Source organism: Nothoprocta perdicaria, unplaced genomic scaffold (assembly GCF_003342845.1).
Source record: "Nothoprocta perdicaria isolate Ctin4 unplaced genomic scaffold, notPer1 scaffold_0, whole genome shotgun sequence".
In the NCBI taxonomy this organism is placed as follows: domain Eukaryota; kingdom Metazoa; phylum Chordata; class Aves; order Tinamiformes; family Tinamidae; genus Nothoprocta; species Nothoprocta perdicaria.
In genome coordinates, this window is record NW_020454092.1 from 5,556,821 (window position 1) to 5,582,547 (window position 25,727).

The window sequence follows — 25,727 nt, forward strand, 5'->3', positions numbered from 1 at the left end:
GAGGGGAGGGAGGGCGGCGGCGGGAAAAGCCACCCGGGACCCCCCCTCCTCCCCGCACCCCCCTCGCCGCGCGGCCCCCCGGCTCCCCAGCAGCGGCCCCCGGGCGGCCCTGGGGGTGCCGAGGGGCGAGGGGGGCCGGCGGGAGCCCGCGGGGTCCTGCGCGCGGGGAGCGGAGCCCTCGGGCTCTCCCCCTCCTTCCCTGCCCTGCCTCCTCCCTCCCTCCCTCCTTCCTTCCTTCCTTCCCGAGGCCGGTGCCGGGGAGGGAGGGGGCGGCCGCCCGCAGTCCGCCTTGACGCCTGCCCGCCCGGGCCACGCTGGGCTCCCGCCTGCACCCCGGCCACTGCCCCCCGCGCGCCCCCCGGCCYGGCCGGCCCGCGGCGCCCTCCCCCTCGGATGTAGGCAGGAGAGAGCCCGGATGGATTTCGGGAGCGTCATGAACCAGGTACCGCTGGGCRGGAAGGGCACGGGGGTCCCCCGGCGGGGGGGACACATGCGGTGTGGGGCGGCAGCCCCCTGGGGTGGCACATGCTGGGGGTCGCATCCGGGCGGTGAGGTTGGCACGTTCCAATGGGATCCCCCTGTCCCCCGTCCGGGGGCTGCCCACGTGTGGGTGCCAGTGGGGGGTGCCCTTTGCAGGGGGGCAGGTTTTGAGGTGGGGGTCRGGCCTGCTTCCCTGCGTGCTGCAGGGGGGCTGTGCCCCCCGCGCCCTCCCCTGCACCCCGTTTGGGAGGAGGCCTGTGGGGTGTCCCCATGGGGACACCGACACGCGTCGGGCTCTGCGCCACCCTCCCGCGCGGAACGGTCTGTCCCAGGGGAGGCCGGGCTGTGCGGGGAAGGGGACCCTTGCAGCCGTGTCCCTGCGGACGGGCCGTGTCCCTGTGTCCCTGTGTCCRTGTGTCTGGAGAGCCCAGCCGGGCGGGGGGGCTGCGGCAGCCCAGGGGTTAACCCCGCGCCGCCCCCTCGGCSCGAGTCAATGGTTAAACCTGGTTAATGAGTGTTGGTGTTGAGCAGCCCCAGAGCGGAGCCSGGTGCTCCAATCTCGGCTGGGGCCAGCGCGGGCGCCGGGCAGCGCGGCCGGGACCCACAGGGTTAAATCCGCCAGGGCAGGTCCCTGCGCAGATGTTTTTAGGCTGTGCTCCTAGGAGAGGAAACGCCGAGTGAGGCATCGGCCCTTCTGGTTTTAAGGGGAAAACAACAAAAAGAAAAGTGCTGCGCGGTGCGGYGCGCGCCGCCGCTGCGCCCGCCCGGGGCGGCCGGGCACTGCCGGCCACTGCCGGCCAGCGGGTCAGGGACGTGCCCTGTGATGCCTGCCCCACGCTGTGGGGCTGCTGTGGGGCAGCTGGGGTGCATGGGGCAGGGCTGAGGGTTGTGGTGCTCCTGGGGTGCCTATGCGGGGTGCTGGGTGGCACCTGGCTTGGTGGCTGCAGCACGCCAGGTTTTGGGGTGCTGGGGTCCCCTTGGGGAGCCGCCCGTGTCCCCACAGCTGGTGGGTTTGGGGGGGTCTCTGCATCCTAGAGCTGCCCCCYGGCTGCGCTATGGGCCTGTGCTGGGGGGTCCCTGTGCCCAGCGCGGAGCCGCCAAGCCCAGCACAGGCAGTGCCCACCGTGCATGGCCGGCCCTCGCATCCAGCCCTGCTGCGTGCAGGTGGCCTCGCACCCCCTGCCCGGTGCCACCCGGCCCGGTGACCTGCCCTGGAGCCCACGGGTGGGTCCCGAGTGGACAGACCCGTCACGGCTTAGAACTGCAGCCGTGAGCGGCCTGTGCCGAGCGGCCCGTGCCGCAGGAAGGGCAGGGCGCTCGGTGCCGCTGGGCAGGGTGCAGGGCCCCTCGTGCCGCTGCAGGGTCCCGCGCCGGGTCCGGGCCGCTGGAGCGAAGCTGCGCCTCAGACCTGCCCCACGCCGCCCTCCTGCCCGCTGGAGCCCTGCCCAGCCCCACATGGGAATCCCCACTCTGTCCAATCCCCTTCTGAGAATCCATGCGCTGCCCAATCGCCTGCTGGAATCCACACATTGACCAATGCCGTGCCAGAATCCAGGCATGGACCGATCCCCTTAGGATCCATGCACCGACCAATCAGGTGCCAGGATCGAGGCATGGCCCAATTGTGATCCAGACTCCTGATCCAGACCCACAGGGACCATCGGGGAGCGGGGCCGGGGCTGCCCTGGCCGACTGCACGCGGGGGGCTGCAGCAGCAGCGCAGGGGGCAGTGGGGCTGGGGCGGCTCCATCGGGATGGATGGAGGGAGGGATGGGTGGTTGGAGGCAGGCAGGGAGGGATGGAGGGATGGATGGATGGATGGATGGATGGAAGGATGGATGGAGGGATGGAGGAAGGGATGGATGGAGGGATGGAGGGATGGAGGGAGGGATGGATGGAGGGATGGAGGGATGGAGGGAGGGATGGATGGATGGAGGGGTGTTGGCGTGTGCCGGGCCGGCAGCCTCCGCGGGCTCCGGGCTGGGCTGGGGCCGGAGCCAGGCCCGCGCTGGCCGCCGGGCCGGGCGGGTGCCTGGGAACGTTGCCTTTTTAGGTGCTGGAGCGCGGCGCGTCCCTGCCCCGCGCCGACCCCGCGCGCACGGGGAGGCCCCGGCGAGGGCGGCCGCCCTGTCCCGAGCCCCACGCCCCGGCACGCGGAGACACCTCTGCCCCTGACCGCCCTCCCCAGAGCTCCCTTTCCCCCAAATACACCCAGGGACAGGGGTGACGCTCCCCCTTCCCGCAGTGCAGCCACTGCAGCCGACGGGGCGATTGCTCAAGCCGGTTCGGAGCCAGGAGCTGCCCTTATTTGGGTTGAAACCGGGGCTATTTTGGTGCCACTGGTTCCATCAAAACCAGTCGGAGYCGGAGGCCCTGCAGCTCCCCTGCGCGCTGTCTTCCTCGTTCGGGCCCTCCTGGCTGCGACGGCTCCTGTCCTGGCAGCCCCGCGTCCCGGCCGGTCCGAACCACCCGCTGGGTCCGAACCATCCCGCTGGGTCCGAACCATCCCGCTTGTGTCTGTCCCGCATCCCCGGCTGGCAAGGGGGCTCTGAATGGGCCCTGCGCTGGTGCTGGGGTGCCGGGGGCAGCCCGGGGCGTGGGGCAGCCCTCCCTCGCCGTATCTCCCGCCCCATGTGCAGGGCCGCGCGGCGCTGGCCTGCCCTGCTGCCGCGTTCCTGGCGGGCAGGGCCCCCAGCAGGTYGCCCCGAGGTGTTTCGGGAGGGCGGCGCAGGGCTGGGGGAGCCCAGGGCCCCGCGAGCCGTCCTGGCTGCGCGCCGTGGGGCACGGGGTGCGTGGGGTGCCCGGGACCCCCATTGCACAAGGCAAGGGAGGCTCCTTGGCGCTGCAGGCGGCCACGGGCCTGTGCGCGGCTGCACGGTGCCATCCGCCTGCGAGCTATCCAAGTGCCTGGGAACGGYGCTGGGGACACTCTGGGGACTCTCTTAGCACAGGCGCGGGGTGGCTCCCGCCCGGCATTGCATCCACATGGAGGGTGGCRTTAGGGAGCGGGGGGGCTGCGTGCCGGGGCGCGCGGCGCGGGACACGTCCCGCCGTGAGCTTCACCAGGCGCCCCGTGTCAGYGCGAGCGCAGGCTGCCGCCGAGGCGCTGCCGGACACGGCGGCTCCGCGGCGCCCTGCTCTGCCCTGCCCCRCGCCGCTGCAATCCGCCTGGGCTCCTCCTGCGTTTCCTGGGGGTCCCGCCGGGGGGTTCCCAGGGGGATGGTGGCGGCGTGCGCGGGCGGCTGGAGCGGCGCGGCCGCCCTGGCCAGGCAGCGGGTGCGCGCGGAGCCTGGGAGGCCGCAAGACCTCTGAGCTGCAGCCGGCTCCTGAGTCACCCCGTGGCGGCCAGAGCGCCCCGCGGGCTGCGGCTCCCCGGGACCCCTTGTGCAAGGCGGGCCGAGGGGCTCCGTGCGGCCGCCGTGCCGGGGGGCACGAGCCGGGAACCGGGCTGGCCTCCCCCGAGCGGCTGGTTGCACCAACAGGAGATGTGAGGCTGTGGCAGGGTCTCAGAGGGAGCAGAAAGCAGCGGGGCAGCCTGGGGAGGTGACGCATGGCCCAGCTGGGACGTCCCGTGGGGTGGCGTGGGGCTGTGCAAAAGGGGACTCGGGGCTGCGGTGGCGTGGGGCGGGCTCGGGGAATGGAGCTGGCCTCTCACCATGCAGCCTCTCGGTGCCACCCCAGCTCGTCCCGCTGGGCACCGAGTGTGCCCCTGAGTCACCATCCTCTTTGGCAACTGAGTTTTCCGCTCGTCRGGACGGTTTCGTCAGGCTCCTGCTCCCACTCCCTGTCCCTCTGTACCCATTTCTGTGGGTCACAAGCACTGAGGGTGTTCGGRTGCCTTGCTCCTCTCCTTGGGGATCCTCCTGGGGCCGGGAGGGCAATGTCTGAGCCCATGGGGCCGGGGCGGGGGGCCGACCTTTCCGCCCCACATGTGGCCYGGAGGGGGGTCCCTTTTGGCCGGTGCATCTCCCCGCATTTGCGGGATGCTCCTGTGGGTCGGGAGCCGCCTCCAGGCTGTTCTCCTGCCTCCCCTGTGGCAGCTCCGGGTCTGCTCTGCCTCTTGGCCATGGCGGGATGCGCTTTTTGTGCGGCTGGAGCGTGTCGGGATTCACGCGAGGGCTCGCGGGGCCGCGCTGCCGCTGCCGGCGTYGCAAGGGTCAGCGCCCGCCCGGATACTGGACAGCTCAGGAATGTTTATCGGAGCTCCTGGGGAAGGGAAAAACAAAACCTGCCACCCAAAGGAAGGGATATGCGTCAGAGAGGGGCCTGTGCAACCCACCGGCAGCCGGGCCGCGGGCCAGCGCTCGCCTCGCCCTGGCCCTGGCCCTGGCCCGGCCGGGAGGAGCCRCGGTGCCGAGTGCGCCCGGCGCCCGACGGGCCCCGCTGCTCCCCGGCACGGGCCCTTCGGCCGAGGTCGGTGCTGCGGAGCGCCTGGAGGCCACCCGGGCTGGGCAGGTCCCACCTGAGGCCATGGGAGGCAGCCTGGTGCCGAGGGGTYGCTCCAGATGACTTGCTGTGACGTGGGGAGGCATTGGGGGGCTTGGGAGAGTCCTGACTTCGGAGGGACCTTCCAGGTGCTTGAGCTTGGCTGTATGGTTATTCCTTTTCCATCAGGAAAGGGAAGGCTGTGGTGTGTGCCCAACCCTTTACAAGACATCAGAGAGTCCACAGAGGCCCACAGCAGCAGTTATGAACTCACGTGGAAACGGGGCTGTGTGGGTTTTGCTGGTTCACTTCCACATTTAAGCAAAATCCATGTTCACAGGGAGCAGCTTCTGGGTTGTCCCGTGGGAGCGATGGGGCCGTGGAGCCCGGGCACTGGGAGCAGCCGGGGACACCCGGGAACGGGGGAGTTGGGTGCAACGGGCCCCGGCGCAGGCAGCGCCGTGGGGGGTCCAGGGGGCGCTGGGGCCGTGGGGGGCGGCGGGGCCGTGGCGCTGCCGCGGCGCCTCGTTCCGCGCATTCCTGGGCAGGGCCGCGGGCGCAGGGGTCGCGGCGGCGGGAGCCGGGCGGCAGGAATGCAAACACCGCGCGGGAGAAGAAAGGGCGCTGTGTGTGCGGGGCCGCCGCCGGGCAGGTGCTCCCGGAGCCTCCGCAGCGGCCCCGGCCCCGAGCTCCTGCTCCGTTGCGATGGGGCGGCCGGGGGAGGCCGGGGATGCCGGGGGTCTCGCCTGCCCCACGCATGCGGCGCTGGTGGTACCCGCCGGTGCCCTCGGTGCCCGGCACGCTCCCGCCCTGGCAGGGATGGGGAATTGGTGACTCGGCGGGGTTCAGGTGCCTCCAGCTCCTCCCTATGGAGCGATGGAGGAAGGGGCAGAGCGCAGCCACCAGTGAGCAGGGGGTCCCTGAGCCCTGCCGTGGCCTCGGTGCCCCTGTCACCCCATGTGCACCGCTGTGGTGCAGGGCAGCACCACTGCGGTGGGTTTCGGGGTCCCCTCGGGTGCTGGGCCACCTTGGTGATCCGCAGGGCCTGGCAAGGGCACGGGAGAGCTGGGCTCCCCCATGCCAGGACAGGCTGAAGCCCCCGGCTGCCTTTTCCTCCCGCTCTTGCACAGCTGGGTGCGAGCCCGCTATGGGTGCGCTGTGGGTCAGGGCCTTCCCTCATCTCTGAACACAGTGGCTAATTTTTGCCAAACTTGAGAGAGGGCAAAAAACTTTAAAAAGCGTTAAGTTCCCCAAAGTTTCCTCAAATTGCCTTTCTGAGAAGAGAGACGTGCAGCCTGTGTTACTGTTTATCGTGAAGTGGAGCAGAGGCATCTGGTGAGCACAACACCATATTAGACCTAAGAGAATCCACCAGGGTAGGAAGCGACAGCCATGGGAACTCAGCCTTGTGCTTCTGCAGCTGCAGGAGCATCCAAGGCTCCTGGTGCAGAGAGCTGGAGCCCCAGCTGCAGGAGCTGGGCACGGGTCCCGCTTTGCTCCTGGACCTTCGTGTCCCAAGGAGCAGACTGAGCAGCGTCACCRGTCCCCGGAACCAGGGCTTGGTGGCCCCTGGGCTCACGGAGCTTCTTTCCCGGGGTCTTTTTTGAGTGTCCTCGTGGATTTGGAGCATCCTGGAGGCGCTGCCCAGGGCGGCGCCGTGGGGCCCGTGGGGGCGGCGTGAGCGGTGTGCGGGGGCGCGTGGGGCTCGCGCGGGGCTCGCTGGCCCGGCCGCCGCTGCTCGCCGCCGGAGAACATTCCAGGGAGGCTGGCGCGGGGCCAGCGCCGCGGGGCAGGGAAAGGGGCCTTTTATGGAAGCGTTTCTGCATTAGAATAAAATCATAATAATAACGCGCAGGGGAAGGGAGCGGGAGGAGGAGGAGGAACTCCTGAGCAAAACACGGAGGCGGGATCGGCGCGGCCGGGCGGCCRCGCGGCTTCGGGCACCACCGTGCCCAGGCTGGGATGGGGTGGGCTTGGGAAGCTTGGAGAGCCCCCCCATGGGGACACACATGGGAGCTGTGCTGGGTCTCAGCCCTGGGCTGTCATCAGCTTCTCAGGACCCTGAGGCTGTCGCAGCCGTTCCTGGTGCCCCCAAACCCGGAGCACTGCCGCTCTCAGCCTGGCACGCTGCTGCTCCGCAGTGGACTGGGGTGCACGCAAAACCCAAGGTTAATTGTCAGTAATTGCTCCTGGCAATTAAGGTAACAATAGCTGAGCTGTTCAGCTGGCGTCTGCAGAGGAGCTCACGAGGCCGGGCAGGGTTTTGTTCCAGGAGCTGGGGTTTGTTGCTGGCATCACCAGGCTGCCGCCGTGCCCGGGTGCCCCGTGCGGGGCTGGGGCTGCCCGGGGCTGTCAGCCCAACTTTGGTGGCACTGGAGGAGCCCATCCAGCTCCTTGGGAGGCAGGCCCGAGGTGGCCCCAGGTGCCCACCCCTGCCCCTTCCTGCTGCTGGCCCACGGCTTGCATGGGCGATGCAGCAGCCAGGCCCCTTGCCCTGCTCTCTGCTTGCTGCTCTAATTCTTGGACTAATTTTCGCCCTTTTTCTGCTTTCTTGCAGGCCCCAACCCCGTGCTCGCCGCCGGTCAACTATGAGCTGGTGAGTGACGCCCTGGCCCTGCGCCCGGCTCTGCGCTGGCATTTGGGGTGCAGGGTGTCAGTCGGGGCGTCCCCTCAAAAAGCGGCCCTGTCGGGGGGTTAACGTCACAGCCAGATTTTGGTGCTGTGCCCCTGTCTGTGCAGCGTGAGCAGGTCAGCGCAGCTGCCCCAGACTCCTGGAGCTGGGACTGTGTGGGAGAAGAGGCTTTGTGCTTCCCTTGGACAGGACAGGGCAGGACCCCGTTCAGCCCTGGTGTCCCCTGCAGCTGAGGGCGCTGACGTCCCCGTCCCTGAGCTGGAGCCAGGGCGGTTTCTTGCGTGCCCGGAGATGGCTCGAGCAGATGTCCCTTTGGCTGTGGGTGCGCGAGGCCGCACGTTAGCGTCCCTTGTTATTGTGGCCCCCCTCGTTTTGTCCCTCCTGGGGATCTTTAACAAGTGGCCGGAAGCGCGCGGGGCTGGACGRAGGCCGGGGAGCCTCTGGGGTAACGTGTGGCCCTTCCCAGCCCATCCTTTCCAGACGGAGGCAATGGGGAAAGCAGCTGGGCAGCGCTGGGGCCGTGGGGCGCTCGCTGTGCCTCCCTGCGTGGGGCTGGGCTCTGCCCACGCGGCTATGGGGCAGCTGGCTCCATGGGGCGCAGTGGGGCTGGCAGGGCAGTGGGGCAGCCTTGGGGCGCCACGCGGCTGCCCGTTCTTGCCCCAGGCGTGTGCCAAGGCCTGCGCGTGCTGGGGCAGGCGCCGGGGAGCGGAGCCTCCGGCGGGATTTGGGCTCCCGCCTTGGCTGCCAGCAGCCTGGCAGCGCTGGGACGAGGGGCCACTGTGCCCCGTGCACGACCAGCGCTGGGCACCCGAGAGCCGGCACTAAACGGGGTGCTTCTGCGTCCCCATTTGGGCTCCTTTTTGCCCTTGAAAGCTCTCGGTGCTGCCAGGACACTTGCGGGAGCGCGCGGCCCTGCTAATCTCCGCGCGCACCCCGTGCCCGCCGGCCCCGTGCGCGCCCCGTGACGCTTATCGCCAGCAAAAACGTGTTGGCTGCGAGCGGGGACCGTTACTGCGGCTGCGGGAGGAAACCCAAAGGGGTCTGCGCTGTCCTGCGGGCTGGAAACGGCAGCTCCCGCCCCGCTCGCCCGGCTCCGGGCGTGGGAAYGGGAGGGCACAGCCGGGTCTCTGGGTCCCCTGCATCCCCCTGTGCCGAGACCCCCGATCCCACAGCTGTGCCACTCCCCRAGCCTTCCAGGGGCATCTCCTGCTCCCGAAATTTGAGGTCTGGTTGCTCTGCCCCACATGGAGAGGTTTATTCCTGTCCCCAACACCTTTTCAATGCTCTCCGTCCCCCCAGGAGACATTTCACCACATTTGCCCCTTTTTCAAGCACCTCGGACCCCCTGTCTCCTCTCGCAGTGTCTGTCCGTGGCCACGGGGCTGAGGTTAGAAGCCCGGGATGTTTGCACGTCCTGGGGGAACTGGGTTTATCTGCAGGAGCTGKGTCTGGCAGCGGCCCCGCTGGGTGTGGGGACGCGCTCGCTTGTTTACCGAGGCGCTCCGTGTCCTGCAGCACCCGGCGCCCTGCGAGGGACGCGGCCCCAGCCGGGGGCTGCTCCCCTTGCTGCAAATCAGCGCAGTGCTCTGGACCCTGCCGCCTGGAGCAGGGACACAGGATGCATCAAACAGGGAGGATTTGAGGCCTCCCTTGCAGCCTTTTGGGGTCTGGGGACATGGCCATGAGCCTGGCAGGGAGGATCCAGAGGGATCCCGGGAGCGCTGGCAGCCCATAGTGCAGTGGATGCAGGGTCCCACGGCAATGCCTTAGGTACCCGAGTGGCACTCCAGTGCTTGGGTTTCGAGGGATTCCCGACCTTTAGGAAGAATGGTCACATCCTTCCCATGGGGACCTGGGCAGGGAAGGAAGTGGAGCCATGGAGCATTTCCTAGGAAGGGCCAGGAATAGCCAGGGGGAGCTTTTGAACCCAGCCTGCGCTGTTTGTGTGTGCGTCTCTCAATCTCTCTCTCTCTCYCCCTCTTTCCCGCTCCCTTTTCTTGCCCTCTCCTTCCTCTCGCCTGTCTGCCCGCAGCCATCCCAGGGGGAGAGCAGCACGAAGCAGGTAGACACCCCGGTAAGTGATCGCCCCTGGGCCGTTGCCGGGAGGGCCRGTCTCAACCTCGACATGTTACTGGGAGTCATTTGTGCCCATTTCATTGCCACAAGCCCCCAAGGGACCCCTGCAGCCTAAGTCCCTCAATCTGCCTCTTTTGAGACCCTTGTGGTCCCCCAACCCTGGCAAGACTCTCCAGACTCCCAGCAAACATCCCTGGCTGAGCTGAGGGCTGAGGGAATTGCCCAGGGTGGCTGGAAGAGGCAGTGCCGGAGCCCAACAGGGACCTGCAGGAGGCTCGGGCTTTTGCTGCAAAGCCGGCTTTCCTGTCCAGGAGCTGGGGAGATGTTATTTAATCCCGGGACATGAAGCTGCTAAGACAGTGTAGACAAACGCCCTGCCAAAGTCAACGCAGCCGGCTTCGCCTTGCCCCGCTGCCGCTCACCGGGCGTCCGTGCGCACCGGGGCTGGGACCGGAGGGACGGAGCACGTCCCAGCCGGGATGCAGGGACATGGCTCCTGGGAGGAGGAGCAGCTGAGAGCCTTCCTTGCCCAGGCACCAGCATTGCTCCATGCCTTTGGCAGCCCAGGCATGTTTCTGGCCATCTCCAAGGTGGATGAAGGACATTAAGAGGTGGAAAATGCAGTGGGGTGTCAGGGACCCGCTTTASTGCCGTCGCTGTCTTTTCGGGGCATCTCTGATAATTCTCTGTCCTGTCTTGTGACTAAGATTGCCCTGCCCGGAGCCAGAAGGGACCTGTGCTGTTCAGACAGTGCCTAGAGCCTGGGGACATGCCGAGCTGCCCTGGSCTGGGACATCAAAGGCTGCTAGCTCTGCACGGATCTTTCCCCTCAAATCACTGACACTGGTCAGAACTGAGGCTGGGACCAGCCTGGCCCAACCTTCCCTGTGCCAGACCGGACTGGGGATACCCAGCTTTGGGGGACCCTCTCGGGGACTGCTCCGGAGGGGATCCTTGCAGCACCTCCGGCGGGCAGCAGTGTCTAACCGCGCGGGCGCTTCCCGCTATCAGCTCATCGCTGCCTGGCGCTTCCTCGCGCCGCCGGCTGCGGTTAGCGCGGGCGGCGGCGGGACGGCCGCATGGCTCAGCCCGGGCGCTTGGAGCAGCCCGCCGGCGCCGGGGAGCGGGGCCGCCATGCCCTGGAAGTGGCTCCGCAAGGGTCTCGCCGCGGGCAAGGTAGGGCGAGCGTGGCTGGCGCGTCCCGCAGGGCGGCTGGTGCCGCCGAGCGGGGCCCTGCGTGCCAGCCCGGCTCGCGCGGCGCTGCCGCTGCTTCCCCGGGCACAGGGCAGCCCTGCCAGGTCCCCTCCGCATCTCTGCCATGCGAGGGTGCCGCTCCGGAGCCTGCTGCGGCCACTTGGGGCTTGTGGGGCTCCACTCGGTGGACAGGGACGTGTTGGTGACCCCACATGTGCCCAGTGCAGAGCGGAGCCCCGCAGGGAGCCGCTCCTGGGCACCACATAGGACTAGCCTGTGCTTGGGTTTAGGGTTGCTCTGTTGTCTCCGAGTATCCCAGCYCTGCCTGGGGCAGTGTTGCCTTCCCTTTTTGCTCCTTTTTAACTCATTTTTSGCTCACAACTGTCCGGGGGACCTCTGGGCTGAGCAGGGGCTTTGGGGCACCATAGGGAAGGGGGAACATTGCTGGCATCTGGCCCCCTTCTTATGAGCACCCGGCACGGCTCTCGCTTGGGCAGGGAGGCTGTTGGCCTGGGAGGATCCCGGCGGGATCGGCCCCGCCGGCGCTGCCGAGCTCCGCTGCCTCACGGCTCTGCTCCGCTGGGCAGCCTGACCTTGGCAGGGCAACGTGAGGCGGGGGGAAAGCGGGAGCCACCGCTGCAGGTCACACTGGCTGCGCACGGGATAGTCGAACGCGGAGCTGGGGACCATGACGAGTGAGATGGGGGGGAAGGATGTCGTGGAAATCTCCCACCGTGTTTGCTGGTTGCAAGATTCACTGCCGCTGCAGCAAGTCTTGCAGCTCCAGGGCTGCTCTGCGAATGGAAAAGGGAGCTGGCTGGGAAGCACGTACCTGGTTTAACCAGGATTGGATCCTTCAGGAGGATTGGGGTGTGCTGCTCACGCAAGACGAGCCTTTAAATGACTCCCGCTTGTTAGCTGGAGATACTAAAACTAATGAGGTGTGAGTGTGTTTTCCCTCAGCGGTTTTTTTTGGAAACCCAGCTTTGTTTTTCGGCTGAGGTCACAAAGTCAGCGAACAAACCGGCTGCAGATGAAATTCTCGAGGCCGGGGAACATGCGTAAATAGCAGTTTCCTGCTCCGCGCGCTCAGGCGTTTCCTCGCGGCGCTGGCTGCRGCCGCGGCGAGCCGTGCGCCTCGCTGCCTGCCTTGCCAGGCCGTAACCTGCCCCTTCTGCCGGTGCCAGGCAGGCACAAAGCTGCTCTGTCAGGCCCAGGTGTGCGTGCGCAACAGCTGGCTGAGACCCGAGGAATTCGAGACGTGCTTGGGACTGTCTCCCTGCAAGCCGTGCCCTCCGCAAAGGCGCTATGTGGTGGTGCCAACCCTGAGCTGTGGCAGCTGGGCCTGGTCCCTGCCGTGGCTGTAGGAGAAGGGCAGCATCACCGGGGTGTTCGGTGCTGCCAGGATGCTCGGCAGGAGCACGGTGTGCTGTGGGGACAGCGACGCTCTGGGGATGCTGTGGTGCGCGGGGAGGAGATGCCGCAGCAGCGCCGTGACGCCGGGCTCTGCCAGGGCTCTTGTCACGCTAGGTGCTGTCGTGACAGCTGGCAGCTTGTGCCGTGTTTGTGGGCACAACCATGTCTGCATGGTCGGAGAGGGGCAGGAAAGGCGAGCGGAAAGGTTCCTTTCCGATGTGGTCTGTCCACGCTGCTGTGGGAACCACTGGAGGGGTGGCGTGTGGGATTTAGGGACAAGGAGGGATGGTGAAGCTGGTGACGGTGCTGGCCGCTGGCTGGCTTCTGTGGCAGTGACTCGTTTTTCCTCTCCTCCTCTAGGATGCCTCCAAATCCCCCAGGAGCGGGCAGTCACGCTGCAAAACATCCAGGTAAACCTCAGCCYGTCCTTGTCCCGGGACAGCAGCTCCATGCTCCTCTGCTGCCGGGGACACCCAGCAAACCATGGGGTGATGTTGCTGCAGGCTGGAGCTCAGAGTAGGGGGCTGCACACGGGGTGGCTTGTGTCCCGCTCTGCTGCAGGCAGGAGGCTTCTGTGACTCAGTTTCCCCCTGTGGTGACAAGCCATGCCCTGCCTGGCCCCACCTGATGCATCCCGTCTGCATATGGGCCAGTTTGGCTGCCAACACACTGTCCCCACCCTGGGGTCCCCAAAGCTGCACCTTGACAGGGCTGTCTGGAGGTAGGTTGTCCTCCAAGGCCAGGGCAACAGCGTCTGTAGCCTGCGCTTGGATCAGGAAAGACTGTAGGTTGCCACGCGCTGCTGTGCGTCCCCACGTGTCGCAGCCCGAGTCACCTAACCCGACGCTGTGCCCGACTGGGATGGCCACCCCTGTGCCCCTGCCAACGCTGCATCCTGCTCACGGTGCCTCTGTTGCTCAGGAGCACGAGCGTGGCCATGGAGAGCAGCTGCGAGCTGGACCTGGTCTACATCACGGAGCGGATCATCGCCGTGTCCTTCCCGAGCGCCGCCGAGGAGCACGGCTTCCGCAGCAACCTCCGCGACGTGGCCCACATGCTGAGATCCAAGCACGGGGACAGCTACGTGGTGAGGGACGCAGCCCGTGCTGCGAGGCTGGGGACAGGGCGCTGTTGGGGATGGCATCCTGCATCCTCCCCTTCTGCTGGTCTCCAAGCCACAGAGCGGGTCTTTGCACCGGCACAAATGCATTTTTTTTTCCTTGAAATTTCCCAGTTTATCTTGGACTTCGGGAATTTTGGGTGGCTGTGGTGCTCTGTGGCAAGGMATTCCCCATGTGAACATGCCCCAGGAAGCTTCTCATGGGGATTTGGGGAGGCTTTGGGGTGAGCAAGGAGTGGAAAGGTGACAGTGGCCAGGGGAGGACGGTGTCCCCTGACACTGGCTTTTCTCTTGCCCACAGCTTTTCAATCTCTCCGAGCGCAGACATGACATCAACAAACTCCATCCCAAGGTGGGTTGCGCTTGTGGCGAGCAGGGAAGCTGGGAGAATGGGGTGGAGGGCACAGGAAAGGGGGGCTAGAGCTGCCTCTAGGCTGTGCTCCCCCTTGCAAGCTGCCCAGGGAGGAACATCCACTGTTTACTGCTCCCCGCTGGTGTAGGGCCAGGGGGTTGGCAGCCTTCTGGAAGCACGGGACTTCCTGATGAGTTTGCCAGGCCTCAGCTCGATGCCAGCTGGCCTARTCTTAGCTGTTGGGACCCTCCTGGTGACTTCCCCTTGATTCCCACTAAATCATCATTCCTGTCCAGGCAAACGTGGGGGAGTTCTGGGCAGCCAAGCTGTGAGTGACCCACAGGGGACTGAGATCTGGGCCTCACCTTCCTCCTKCTCGGCTGGGGTCTGGGCAGTGGGGTGCAGATTTGGTGGAGAGGCTTTGAGGGGCCTTTCAGGGCAGTGTGGTGGCATTTCTCTGCTTTGCCCACCCTGGGTACCTGCTCTGAGCTTGGCAAACCAGTAGGCCAAGGGGCTCTGGYGGGGTCAGAACAAGGCACGGACATGACCCCCCACCCCTGCTGCTCCCCTTTGTGCAAAGGTGCTGGATTTCGGCTGGCCTGACCTGCACACCCCTGCGCTGGAGAAGATCTGCAGCATTTGCAAAGCCATGGACACGTGGCTCAACGCGGCGGCTCACAACGTGGTGGTGCTGCACAACAAGGTGCCCTGGGCCCCGTCCCGCCCCAGGGGTGCAGGAGGATGGGGAGCCAGAGGACATTGGTGGGGAGCGAGGACAAAGCTGAGCAGCTACATGGGTTGTCAGGAGCAGGGAATCTGTTCAGTTTGGTGTGTGCGTGCAGGGCTTGGGGTGCACCTGAGAATGGTGTGTGGATATGGGGTCAGGGGCTGTGTGTGGCCTATAGGGTTGGAATTGCACATGGCTCAGTGYCTCCATGGGCTCGCTGGGTGCATAGTATGTGTTTTGATGTGTATGGAAGTGGCTGCTGTGACGGATGCAGGGGGTCAGACGGATGCAGTGGGTCAGACGGATGCAGGGGGTCAGCACGTGTGCAGTGTTTGTGTGCAGGGGCTGTTGTGGGTGTAGGCAGAGCTTGGCATGCGCGTGGTGTGTGCACGTAGGAGCTGCTGTGTGCAGTGTGTGTGTGTGCAGGGTGGCCTGGGTGCTCACGCACGTTACCGCCCGAATGACACCCCTTTGCTGTTTGCCCCTCTGCAGGGCAATCGCGGCCGGCTGGGCGTTGTGGTGGCTGCCTACATGCACTACAGCAACATCTCAGCCAGGTGAGATGGAGCCCAGGGCTGCCTCTCTCCCTGCAGCCCTCCACCCACCTGGGCCACTCTCCTGCCGCCCCTGCTGCAGCCCAGGGTGGTGCTCGGTGCCAAAGCTTCCTTCATTCCCCTCACGTGCTCTCTCGTTCCTGCAGCGAGGACCAGGCTCTGGACAGGTTTGCCATGAAGCGCTTCTACGAGGACAAGGTGGTGCCGGTGGGACAGCCCTCGCAGAAGAGGTGGGTCACACAGCCTTGTTTTTTCCCCCTTGGCCAAAGTGTAGCGGGGCTCTGCAGGGCGGTTGGGTGCGAGCTGATGGGCGTGCTGCAGGGTGGGTGCTGCCCTCAYCTGCCTGTCCCTGCTCTAGGTACATCCATTACTTCAGCGGCCTCCTCTCCGGCACTATTAAGATGAACAACAAACCTCTCTTCCTCCACCACGTCATCATGCATGGCATCCCCAACTTCGAGTCCAAAGGCGGTAGGTGCCCCCGAGCCTTCCCTCTGCTCTGGTTCCCATGCCCTAAGCACTACCCCATGCTGGTGGACTGCTTGTTTGCTAAGAGGGTTGTTTGTTTTTGTGGKTTTTTTTTTCCATTTTTTTGGGGGGGAATTTGAATTCTTTCCACCCTTTCCACCTCTGGGACTGATTACYCCTAGCAGCAGGGCATGAGCCTTTTTCCACAGAGACACCTCCCCTTGCAGCACTGCTCCTGTGTGGGGTTTGCAACGCAGCAGTCCGAGCGGCAGCGCGAGGAGGCTCTTTGCTCTGTCCTACCTCCCTCACCTTTGGCACWGGACCTGGTCCTGGCTTCCCCCTTTGCAGCCCTGTGGGGTCGGGGAGCAGCCCGTGGCGGCTCCCGATGCTGTTCCAGATGTTGCCCGCAGCTGGCTCCCTCGGCTCCCGCGGCTGCCTGGCCGGGCGGGAGCGGCTGTTTGCCTTGGCTCCTGCGCTGTTTGGATTTCTACCCCGTGACTAATCCCTGCCCTGGCCCCTCCGCCCTGCTGGCTAACAAGGCGCCTTCTCTCCCTTCATTGATGTCTTCCAGGTTGTCGGCCCTTCCTGAAAATCTACCAGGCCATGCAGCCCGTCTACACCTCGGGGATCTAGTAACTATCTCCTCTCTGCAYGGGGCCCTGGGCTTGCCACGCAGCTCATGGGGGGCTTTTGTGAGGGGCCAGATGGAGATTCAGGGCCAAGTCCCTGGGGGTCCCCTTGTGCTGGGGCTGGTGGGAATTGAAAGGGGGGATGCAGCTTCCTTGGAGGGAATGCCTGGCCGTGCTGGGCTATAGCGGGCTGGACTGGACCCTGGTGCTGGGAGGGCTGTAGTGACTCTGTGTATCAGCAGAGGGAGCCTGGGGCTGGTTGTCCCAGGCGGGGAGCAAGGGATGGRGGACACCTCTCCCTCCACTGGGGATGGAGGCCTTTCTTTCTCTCTGGCCAAAGAGCAGCTCCTCCTGGAGAGCTCCTCAGCAGAGCTTTGATCAAGGCATAAGCCCCGTGTCTCCCTGTCCCTCACAAACACTCTCACCCAACATACGCTCTCCTAGTGTCATTTCTTCCTTTCCTGGAGTAAAACCTGCCTGCTCCTGAGCCTATGTCCCCATCCTTGGAGATACAGAGTAGATAGGGGAAAAAGGTTTTGAAGAGCATCTTCCTCAGAGCCCCTTTAAATTGTCTATTTATTTTTTTCTTCTGGAAGGGCCCTCCCTCCCCAGTTTAAAGTCCGCACAGTTTACCCTGATGCCTTTCTCCATCATGAGCACCCTGGATTGGGTTTGCACCCCCATTGGGTCTCCAGGATTGGGACCCTGGTAGTGACTGCTGTCAAAGGCAGAGTAGGAACTGGTTTCTCCAGATACAGTCCTTAGGATGTATCCCAGACTGTGTCCCCCTGTCCCCTATCCCCACGTCCTGCCTGTGTCTGAGCCCATCTCTGGGGTATTCCCTGAATTGGGAACTCCCTTTCCTGCTGGCTGGTCGTCCCTGTTAGCCAAGATTTACTGCCATCCCAACCTTCCAGCTTTTAATAGACTGTTTATGGGACGCTGGTAATAAACTCCAGGTTTGTCTTGCCTGTGAAATCCAACTCCCTTCTTCCCTCGCCCCCCGTGTGTGTCCCCGATTGCCAGACGCTGACGCCACCGCTCGCAGGCGGCTCCCCGGCGTGCTGGGGAGAGGGCGCCTTCAGCRGGGAAACTGAGGCACGGAAGAGTGGAGCCACCTGAGGTCCCTAAGACTTCTTCCTTGCTGTCCTGCTTGCAACACGGGAGCGGGGCGGGTGGTGTGATAACCTAGTCCTGTYGCTCAAGCCTCAGTCTGACACAGGATTTTGGCACCCTTACCAAACTGTCTCTGTGCCTCAGTTTCTCTCTCCTGTCTGCCTCCCCCCTGGGATTGAGGTGCTCTTGGGGTGGGGGACGGGACCCTCCTCTATCCCCAAGGAAGGCACTTCCATGCTTTGAGCCTTTCCTTAGGGCTTTTCCCACCTAATTTTGGGTGGAAGGGGCTGGCAGAGGCAGTGATGGGTGCTGCAGCAGGGAGCTCTCCCATCTGCTCCCTGCTGCCGGGTCTCTGCACTGTGCCRTATGTCCTCCTGCCATCCCTCTCCGCAGCAACGTGCAAGGGGACAGCCAGACGGGCATCTGCATCACCATTGARCCTGGCCTGCTCCTCAAGGGTGATATCTTGGTAAGGAGCCCTGTCCCCAGCCCAGCTTCCCATACAGGGAGCCCGRGGCAGCTGTGAGAGCACCCTGCTCTGCTTGGGGGTCCTGGAGCTCCCCCCCTGCCAAGCTCCGGGGGCTCGTAGGGGTTAGCAAGCCTTCAGAGCCCGTCTCTGCTCCTCTCCTCTCCACAGCTGAAATGCTACCACAAGAAGTTTCGCAGTCCAACCCGTGATGTGATTTTCCGGGTGCAGTTCCACACGTGCGCCGTGCACGACCTTGACATTGTCTTTGGCAAGGAGGATCTGGACGAAGCGTTCAGAGGTAAATGTGCCTGTGTCTGCAGCGTCTTCTTCCYGTTAACTCCCTTCTCCCACTTCCGCACTTCTTCACTTCTGATGGGATCAGATCATCCCACAGCTGGGATGGGGAGCGGATGCTGCTGCCCATGGATGGGGAGTGCAACCCCAATGCATCTCACAGACGCTGGATGCACCATCTCTGCTGGGCAGGCTGTCCCTGGGATCAACTTTTCCCTTTATTGCTCATGCACCAGGGCTGGGAAGGCTTTGACAATGCGCAGGTGTTACCTTTGTGCACTGGCATGGTAGAGGAGAAGAACACGCTCCTGCTCCATAGGGCGTAGGACCATGAGGATATGCTCGTGCTCCATAGGGTGTGGGACCACAGGGACAGGTGATGGTATCGTCACCTCATTGCCCACATCTGGCACCGATAAAGAGCAGTTGTTTGCCCTGTGGTTGTTTCTGAGCTGGGATGCTGGTATCTGCCTGCGGGGATTGCCAGTGTCTGTGTCCTACCAAACTCTGGGCTGTGCAGGGCTGGGGCCCTGCCTCTTGCTGGAGTGTCTTGTGTCAGCTCCCCGTTCTTGAGCTGGCTGGGGCAGCGCCTTGTGTTTGGGGTGGTCATGCTGGGGGGCCGTGTTTGAGATGCTGTCGGAGGGACAGGCAGAGATGGTCCCTTTGCTCTGCTCTCTCTCTCACAGATGACCGCTTCCCTGAGTACGGGAAGGTGGAATTTGTGTTCTCTTATGGCCCTGAGAAGATCCAAGGTATGGCTGGCTCTGCCTGCACTGCTGCGGGGCTTGGGTAGGCTGGATGCCGGCCGCCTTCTCCTCCTTCTTCCCACCCCTTCAACACCCTGCTGCCCCATTCCTGTGCTGTGCTGCCCCTCTCTGATGTTTGCAGTCCCCTGACCATGGTGGGGTCCTTAGAGCCGGGCACCAGCCTGGCTCTGGGAGCACCTGGTGAGCCCTGGAGTCCTGGCTACACTCTGGGACACCTGATGGGCTGGGACAGAGGGAGGGGACACCTGGGGATGGAGACCCCTGCCCTAATAGAAACAAGTCCAGCACTAGGCATCCTTGCTGTGGCTCCCTCTTTGTGTCCGTAGGGAAGCCAAAACCCGAGCCACTCTGTGCATCGTGTCTGTGTGCACTGAAGCGCTTTCCCCCGTCCCGTCCCTTAGCTTCCCTGTTCCTTTTCACTGCCCTGGACACCCTCCTGCCCTCTCTGCCGGGCTGTGTCCCCTTTTTTCTGTCTGTCTGTCAGGAAATCCCTTGCACTGCCTGTCCCGTCTGGTCCAGTGAATCCCTCCTGCCATCAGAGGGTACCAAATCCTGGAGAAGGGTCAATACACGACTCTCCTCCCCTGTCCTATGATGCTGATTCTCCTTCCTTGTCCCCTCTTCCCCTTGCCTGCCTCTCCTCTCTGCCTTTTTTCCTCATCCTGTCCATGCTGGCTCTGCATTCCCCCTGGCTGACAATTCCTCATCTTCCCAGGCATGGAGCACCTGGAGAATGGGCCCAGCGTCTCTGTGGACTATAACACATCGGACCCRCTCATCCGCTGGGATTCCTATGAGAACTTCAACATCCAGCGCGAGGACAGTGCGGAAGGTTCCTGGGCTGAGCCCCCCGTGGCTGGCAAGCACCTGGAGAAAGGTCAGGGCTGTGGGCAGCTTGTGGGGTTATCTGCAGGTTCCCATCCTGGAGAGGTGGATCTGGGAAGAGGTGCCAAGGAGGGGCGCTGAGCTGTGGTGGGAGGCGCTTACTGACTTCTCTGGCTTGAGCTCAGCCTCTTGCTCTCGCAGCCCTGCTTGCTCAGAGCAGGGTCTGGTCCTGCTCCACATGCCGCTTGCACCCAGGGCTTTGGGAATCCAAGGCAGGATCCCAGCTCCACTAAAAGCTCTTTGGGAGCCAGGAGCTGGCCCTCAKAACGGCCAGATGTGACCATGGCGTCTCCCAGGTTCTGTTGGTGCGAGCATGGCACAGTCACGGGATGTCGCCGTGCCTCAGTTTCCCTAGGCGGTAAAGACACCTTGTTGGTGCTGGAGAGCCTGCGTGGTCCCTCGCAGACCCGGACGCTCTGGAGCTGCGAGCGCCTCAAGGTCCCCAGCCGCGCCGGAGCAGGGGGCCGGGACGCTGAGGAGTCCCTTGTGGCCGTGTCCCGTGGGGCGCCCTGCCGTAAGCAGAGCGCTCGTGACGCGCGTGCTCAGCTATGCGGCGGGCGCTGCGGGCGCCCGCTGACCCCATTCCTGCGGCACGGCTGTCAGCACAGACGCTGCTGGGGCACGGCGGTGGGCAGCGCCAGTGTTTACATCCGAGCGGCTCCTCTTGGGCGCGCGCCAGGGTGTGCGGAGCGGTCTGGGCTGGACGCGGCCCGGGCGCAGGGCTCCCGCGCGGAGCCGGGGAAGGGGACACGTCCTGCTGGAGCATGGGCCCGTCCCGGGCTCTGACGCTGCTCCAAGCTGGTGGCACCGGCTGGCAACCCCTTTAGGCCTCGACACGTGGGTGTTTCACCTTGCTCTGCCTCCAGCACCGACCTCTGCGCTCSGTGCGTAGTGGCTCTGTCCTGATGGGCTCCTCTCCGCACTGTTTTGCCCAGGGACAGAGTGTTTACATCTGAATGTGGGTCTCCAAGGGGAACAGGGACTGCCCTTGGGACAGTGGGTGTCCCCAGCCCTGCACCGGGGCTTCGTCGGGAGCACGGGAAGCCACAGGATTCCCTGCCATTCCCTGCTGTGGGCTCTGCTGGGTTTTGCCTCTCCTGGCTGGAGGTCACTGGAGCCGCAGTGGGGAGAGAGTCACCACAGGCTCATGGCAAAGGGGCTCAAGCTCCCTGCTTCTTTCCTCTGCACTGAGGCATTCCCTCTTTCCCAGCGCTGTTTCCTTCCTCCTCTGCTCTCCCCTGTCCCTTTGCTCCAGCACCCCAGGGACGGCGGCCGGGCGAGGGCTGCGAGGCACCAAGGCGCGTGGCGCAGCGGGGCCGGCAGCGGGGCCCCGGTGTCCGGGGAGGCGGAAAAGGAGGCCGTGCGAGGGGGTCCTTGTTTATGGATGTTCTCGCCTTATTTGGTCAGGGAATTGCACGCCGCATTTTTGGCACGGCAGGCGCGAGCGAGCGGCGGCCGGGGGCGGAGGGCGGTGAGGCTGGCACGGGGAGCAGCGCGGGCTGGGATCAGCTGCGGCGCCTGCCTCTGCCCCTGCCCTTCCGCGCCCAAGCCTCCCCGGAGACGCCGCGGCAAGACGGGAGCTCCTGCGAGCCGGTGGGTTCCCCTCGCTCCGCGTCGCYGCCGAGCCCCGTGCCCAGCTGGGCACCCCTTGCTGTGGGCTGCGGAGCCCTTCCCCGGGGGATTTGGCTCCGTTCGCGGGTCCCATCCAGCCTTGGAGGGGCTGCTGGGCTAAATGGGTGCCCAATGGGCCCGAGGTGATCCCAAAGGGAAGGTGGCCCTGAAACCAGAGGCTCCTGGGGGATCCACTGGGGTTGGTGATGCCTTGGTGCGCGGCACAGTCAGGATCGGATAGGAGCGCCCTGCCGATTGAGCCCCCGTCTCCCTTTCTGGCAGAGAGGGGTCTCGGCTGGGACGAGCTGCTGGAGCAGCGATTCCAGCAGGCACGAGATGTTCCCCAAATGCAAGGGGAGCCCAGTTATTGAGAGCAGGGAGGGCTGAGATGGGACCCATGGCCGTCCGCTCCTGTGCTGCAYGGGGTGAACTGTGTCCCCGTGTACTTTGCAGCTCCGCCTGCGCCTCCTTCCTTTTTCCCAATGCGAGCTGGGGACTGGTGCCAGCGCCATGGCGGGGTCTCCTCACAGTTGTGGCTGCCATGAGTTGGCTGAGTGGTTGGCTCTGGGAGCTGGGCATGGGGGAACCTCTCCCTTCAGCTGCCCTGGGGGTTCACATGTGCCCTCTCCTACGTGGAGCRGGACCAAGGATGCTTCCACAGCACCTGCTGCCTCTCCAACGTGGRGACATGGGCAGGGGAGGCTGCAGCCCTCTGCCTAGACACCGCATGGTCTGTCCGATGGAGGGACACCAGCAAGGTCTGAGCGTTGGGGTCCAAAATGCCTTGTTTTTGGGGCAGTCCCTAGTGTGAGGGAGCTTGTCAGTCAGACAGATCCGTGGATCCCTTCAGGGAGCGGTGCGCGAGGCCAGCCCYGAGTGCCCATGGGGCAGGGAGCGGAGCTGCGGGAAGCCTTTCCCCCTCCGCTGCTTCCCGGCGGCCGTGCCCTGTCCCGTGGGCTGTGGAACTGCTGCGTTCATGGCTGGAGCCAGGATCCCTGCAGAGAATTTCCTGGGGTAGCACGGAGCTGGGTGGACACAGCTGGAAAGGGAACATTTGTTGTTTGAATTTTACTGAGCAAATCAGGGCTGGTGCAGGGTGTGGGGTTAGGGTTTGCCTGGGGTGCACGGGGATGTTTTCCCGGGTTTGGAGAGGGGGAGCTCTGGGCTCCGTGCTGACCGCCGTCCTGCGGCAGTGTGAAATGGTGTGAAGGGGCCAGGCACGCGTCCCCAGCAGAGCGGCTCCCTGTATCCGCYGCCACTTGGCTCTGCCGGCGTGTCCCCATGCCCGGCCTGCCTCTCACGTCCCGGCCGTGCCGTCCCCGCCGCCCGGCCCTGCCTCCGCTTTGTGCCGAAGGTCTCGCTGACGCTGGAACGGAGGCAGTCAAGGCCTAGCCAAGTCCAACATCTGCTGGAGACTTGCTAAATCCCCACCTGAGTAACGCTGCTGGCGCGAGGCTGAGCTGCGCCGGGGCGCCTGCGCGCTGCCCTCGGTGCCGTTCGGCCAGGACGTCCCTGCCGTCCCGGGGTGCTGGTGCTGCTGGGGGAGACGGGGGTCTCCGGCGTGGCCTACAGGGACTGCAGCACTCTCGGTTGGCCTGGGCTGTGAAACATTCCCGGCTGGTGTTGGTGCCTTCTCCCTCTGTACCGGGCTCCGCCATCCTTCCCGAGCACCTGCCCGCTCCCTGCTTGCCCGGGGAGCCTGCGCCGCCCGCCCGGGCTGGCTGCCGGAGCCGGGAGGCGCCCCGGCCTGGCCCCGCGCCCCGGCCATGGGCGTGCAGGATGGGGAGCTCTCCGCACCCCGTCCCAGGGGCAGCGCCGCTCCGGCCGCTCCTGCCATTCCTGCCGCTCCTGCCGCTCCTGCCGTGCAGCGCCGGCCCCGCTTGACCCCTCCTGGGCCGGGCCGGGTGAGGAGCGGGTCAGGGAGGGGTGTGTAACGGGGCTGGGGAGCTCCAGGCACCCTCACCRCCGGGATGCTGCATTGCAGGCAGAGCCAGACCCAGCGTGGGCCCTGAACCGAGTGCGGCCCCAGGCTGGGGCAGCTCCCTGGCCAGGGTGCCCGTCAGCGGCTCCCCGCGATGTGCAGGGTGCCCACAACGGGCTGGTGGCTGTCCCCGCGGGTGGCAGCTCACCGAGGGGGACGCATCCATCACACGTGTCCGAGGCTGCCGCTCCGGGGCCGGGTGCGCAGGCCGGGCACACGGAGGCGGAGGGCAAGTGCTCCGGGGGCAGCCAGCCAGGCCGGGCCGGGCCGGAGCTGTTAAAGCCATTGGCGAAGCCTCTGGCAGTGCCGGGCTGCTGCTCCCCCCTTCGGCTGGCTGCGTCCCCGGGCCGGCTCCCGGGGAGGGAGCCGCTGCCTCTCCTCTGCTCTCCACCAGCTGACTAAAGCCGAAGGAATCCGATTCCCCCTCCCCATCCCGCCCCTCTCCGCGGTTGTCCGCTCCGGCTGCCGCAAGGTAAGGGCTCGTTGGGATGGGGATTCCRGGGGTGTGGAGCGCCTGGTGAGGGGAGGCCGGCCCTGCACCTCCTCCTGAGCAGCCGGGAGCCAGGAGGCTCGACTTGGCTCCATGGGGCATTGAACCAGGAGAGCTTCCCCTTGTTTCTTGTGGTTGGTCCCCGTAGGGAAAATGTTGGAGTGCTGGGACAGGCTGGGAATGCAGGTACCTGGCAGGGCTGGCGTGCTAGGCAGGGAGAGAAGAACAGGCCTGTCCGCTYCGATAGCTCAGCGCCTTCCCTGTGCCTTTGAGCCGTCCTCGGAGGCAAAGCACGTGTGTCCAGCTGGAACTGCCTCTGGGAAGGCGGTGCTGTCAGCAGCRGCGTGGGGGAGCCGCTCGGCCTGACCCCGTGAGGTGCCCAAGGCTGCCAGGAGCTTTGTAAGTGGGGAACAACCGATTAATAAACACAGCAAGCAAAATAAGCGGGTTTTGTGAAGCTGCTAGCTTGGTGCTTATCACTGCTTGGACCAAGAGGGACCCTGAGCCAGGGAGTTTATTGGAAATGTGGTTCTTCTTCGCTCCCTGTGGGCATGGACCAGAATAGGGGAAATTTAGACTGTGGGGGGAATCAAGTGGCAGTTTTGCCTTGCCTTAAGCAGTTCATATTTGCAAATGCATGCACAATATTTTGCTGTGTATTTTGGGTTGATGAAGCCGTAGAGGTTAGAGGAAAAGTGGAATAACCTCACCAGGCTTCCAAGCAGGACCAGGACGTGGATTCGCGCCCTGGCCCACAGTCCCCTGGACGGGTCAGCGCATTCCCAGCGCAGATTTTGGTCTGCACCAAGCAGGGCAGTGCCAGGCGGCCCCGGGGTGCGTGTGTGTCATCCAGTGTCTCCCGCTCTGGGACAGGGCCACGCGCACCATGGTCCTGCCGCTAATGGAGCGCTCCCCTGCTCTCCATGTGGCTCTGGCAGGGGTCGTTGGCATCCCTCGTAGTGAGCAGGGTGGCGAGGGAAAGGAGTTGCACAAATGGGCTGGGTTTGGCGGGTAGCGCTGGGAGGGCCAACACGGAGAGCCGTGGCCTGCAGGAGGGGTTGGCGGTTTGGCCACAAGCGGTTTCCACTCTTGAACTTTGTATTTATTTAAGAAGGAGAAGCTCAAGTGTCCATTGAGGCACTTGCATTTGCAGTCCTGGCTGTTCCTCCCAGCACTCTTGGAGCTTCACGCCTTGCCGGAGGGCACGTCCCCTCTTCCCACCCAAAACGTGTAATCGCTCTTTGAGGACACATGTGACACGTGTGCCCGCGGCACCAGGGGGGTCACAAGCTGGGGGGTGGCTGCAGCTGGGGGGCATCACCCCCCATTGCCAGCTCAGCATGTGGTGCAGGGAGGCTCTTGGGGGCAGTCCGCTCTCGGGGAAGGCATCTGTCCATCCGTCCGGCGGTCCGTGTGTCCGGCCGGCTGCCTCATGCCTAGGAAATGGTTAACGCGGCGCAGCCTGCGGAGGAAGTAGTGAATATTCATGGCCGGGAGCTGTCTGACCGGAGTCCTCCCCTCCTGGCAGCTCAGCCGCCCGCACCTCCTCGCTGGGGTTAACTGGGGCTGGGGCTGGTCAGGAAATCGGACGGGGCATCCCTGGACCCTCCTTCCCTCCGCCTCTCCCCTTCCCCTCCGGCTGTGAGCGCTGCCGTCCCTGTGTGGTCTGGGAAGGAGGGGAAGGGAACAGCACCTCCTCTGTCTCCAGCCCATCTCGCGGCTCCCTCCGCCTTTCCCTCCTCCATCCTCCCCTCSGGCGCTCTGCACCGTGTCCGGCAGCCGCCCAGGACCCCTGTGCTGAGACCCCAGTAGCCTCCGCTGCCACCGTGGTGCTGCGGGTGGCAGGGGGACCCTGCGGCCGCCCGTGGGGACTCTCTTGCCCCCCAGGGGCTCCGCGGTGGGGAGGGAGTAGCTCCGTGAGAAGGAAAGCCAAGCCAAGGGGACGGGCGCCAGCCAAAGGCAGCGCCGGGCTCCAGCTCCCGTCCTGGACGGACACACGGAGCCGGCTGCAGACGCCGCTTGAGCTGCCCTCGTGCCAGGT

General features: G+C 65.1%; 1 protein-coding gene across 1 annotated transcript in view; it reads left to right on the forward strand.

The window, feature by feature from the left end:
- Positions 1-397: 397 nt before the first annotated feature.
- Positions 398-25,727, forward strand: part of TNS1 (tensin 1) — a 53,131-nt gene continuing 27,801 nt past the window's right edge. Inside the window, exons 1-15 of the mRNA XM_026053589.1 lie at positions 398-442; positions 7,463-7,501; positions 9,570-9,611; positions 12,584-12,633; positions 13,145-13,310; positions 13,645-13,695; positions 14,276-14,398; positions 14,915-14,979; positions 15,123-15,206; positions 15,335-15,447; positions 16,016-16,076; positions 17,583-17,658; positions 17,827-17,956; positions 18,639-18,704; positions 19,435-19,596. Coding sequence (XP_025909374.1) covers positions 416-442; positions 7,463-7,501; positions 9,570-9,611; positions 12,584-12,633; positions 13,145-13,310; positions 13,645-13,695; positions 14,276-14,398; positions 14,915-14,979; positions 15,123-15,206; positions 15,335-15,447; positions 16,016-16,076; positions 17,583-17,658; positions 17,827-17,956; positions 18,639-18,704; positions 19,435-19,596 — 1,255 coding nt within the window. The 5' untranslated portion in view covers positions 398-415. The remainder of the gene's footprint in view (positions 443-7,462; positions 7,502-9,569; positions 9,612-12,583; positions 12,634-13,144; positions 13,311-13,644; positions 13,696-14,275; positions 14,399-14,914; positions 14,980-15,122; positions 15,207-15,334; positions 15,448-16,015; positions 16,077-17,582; positions 17,659-17,826; positions 17,957-18,638; positions 18,705-19,434; positions 19,597-25,727) is intronic.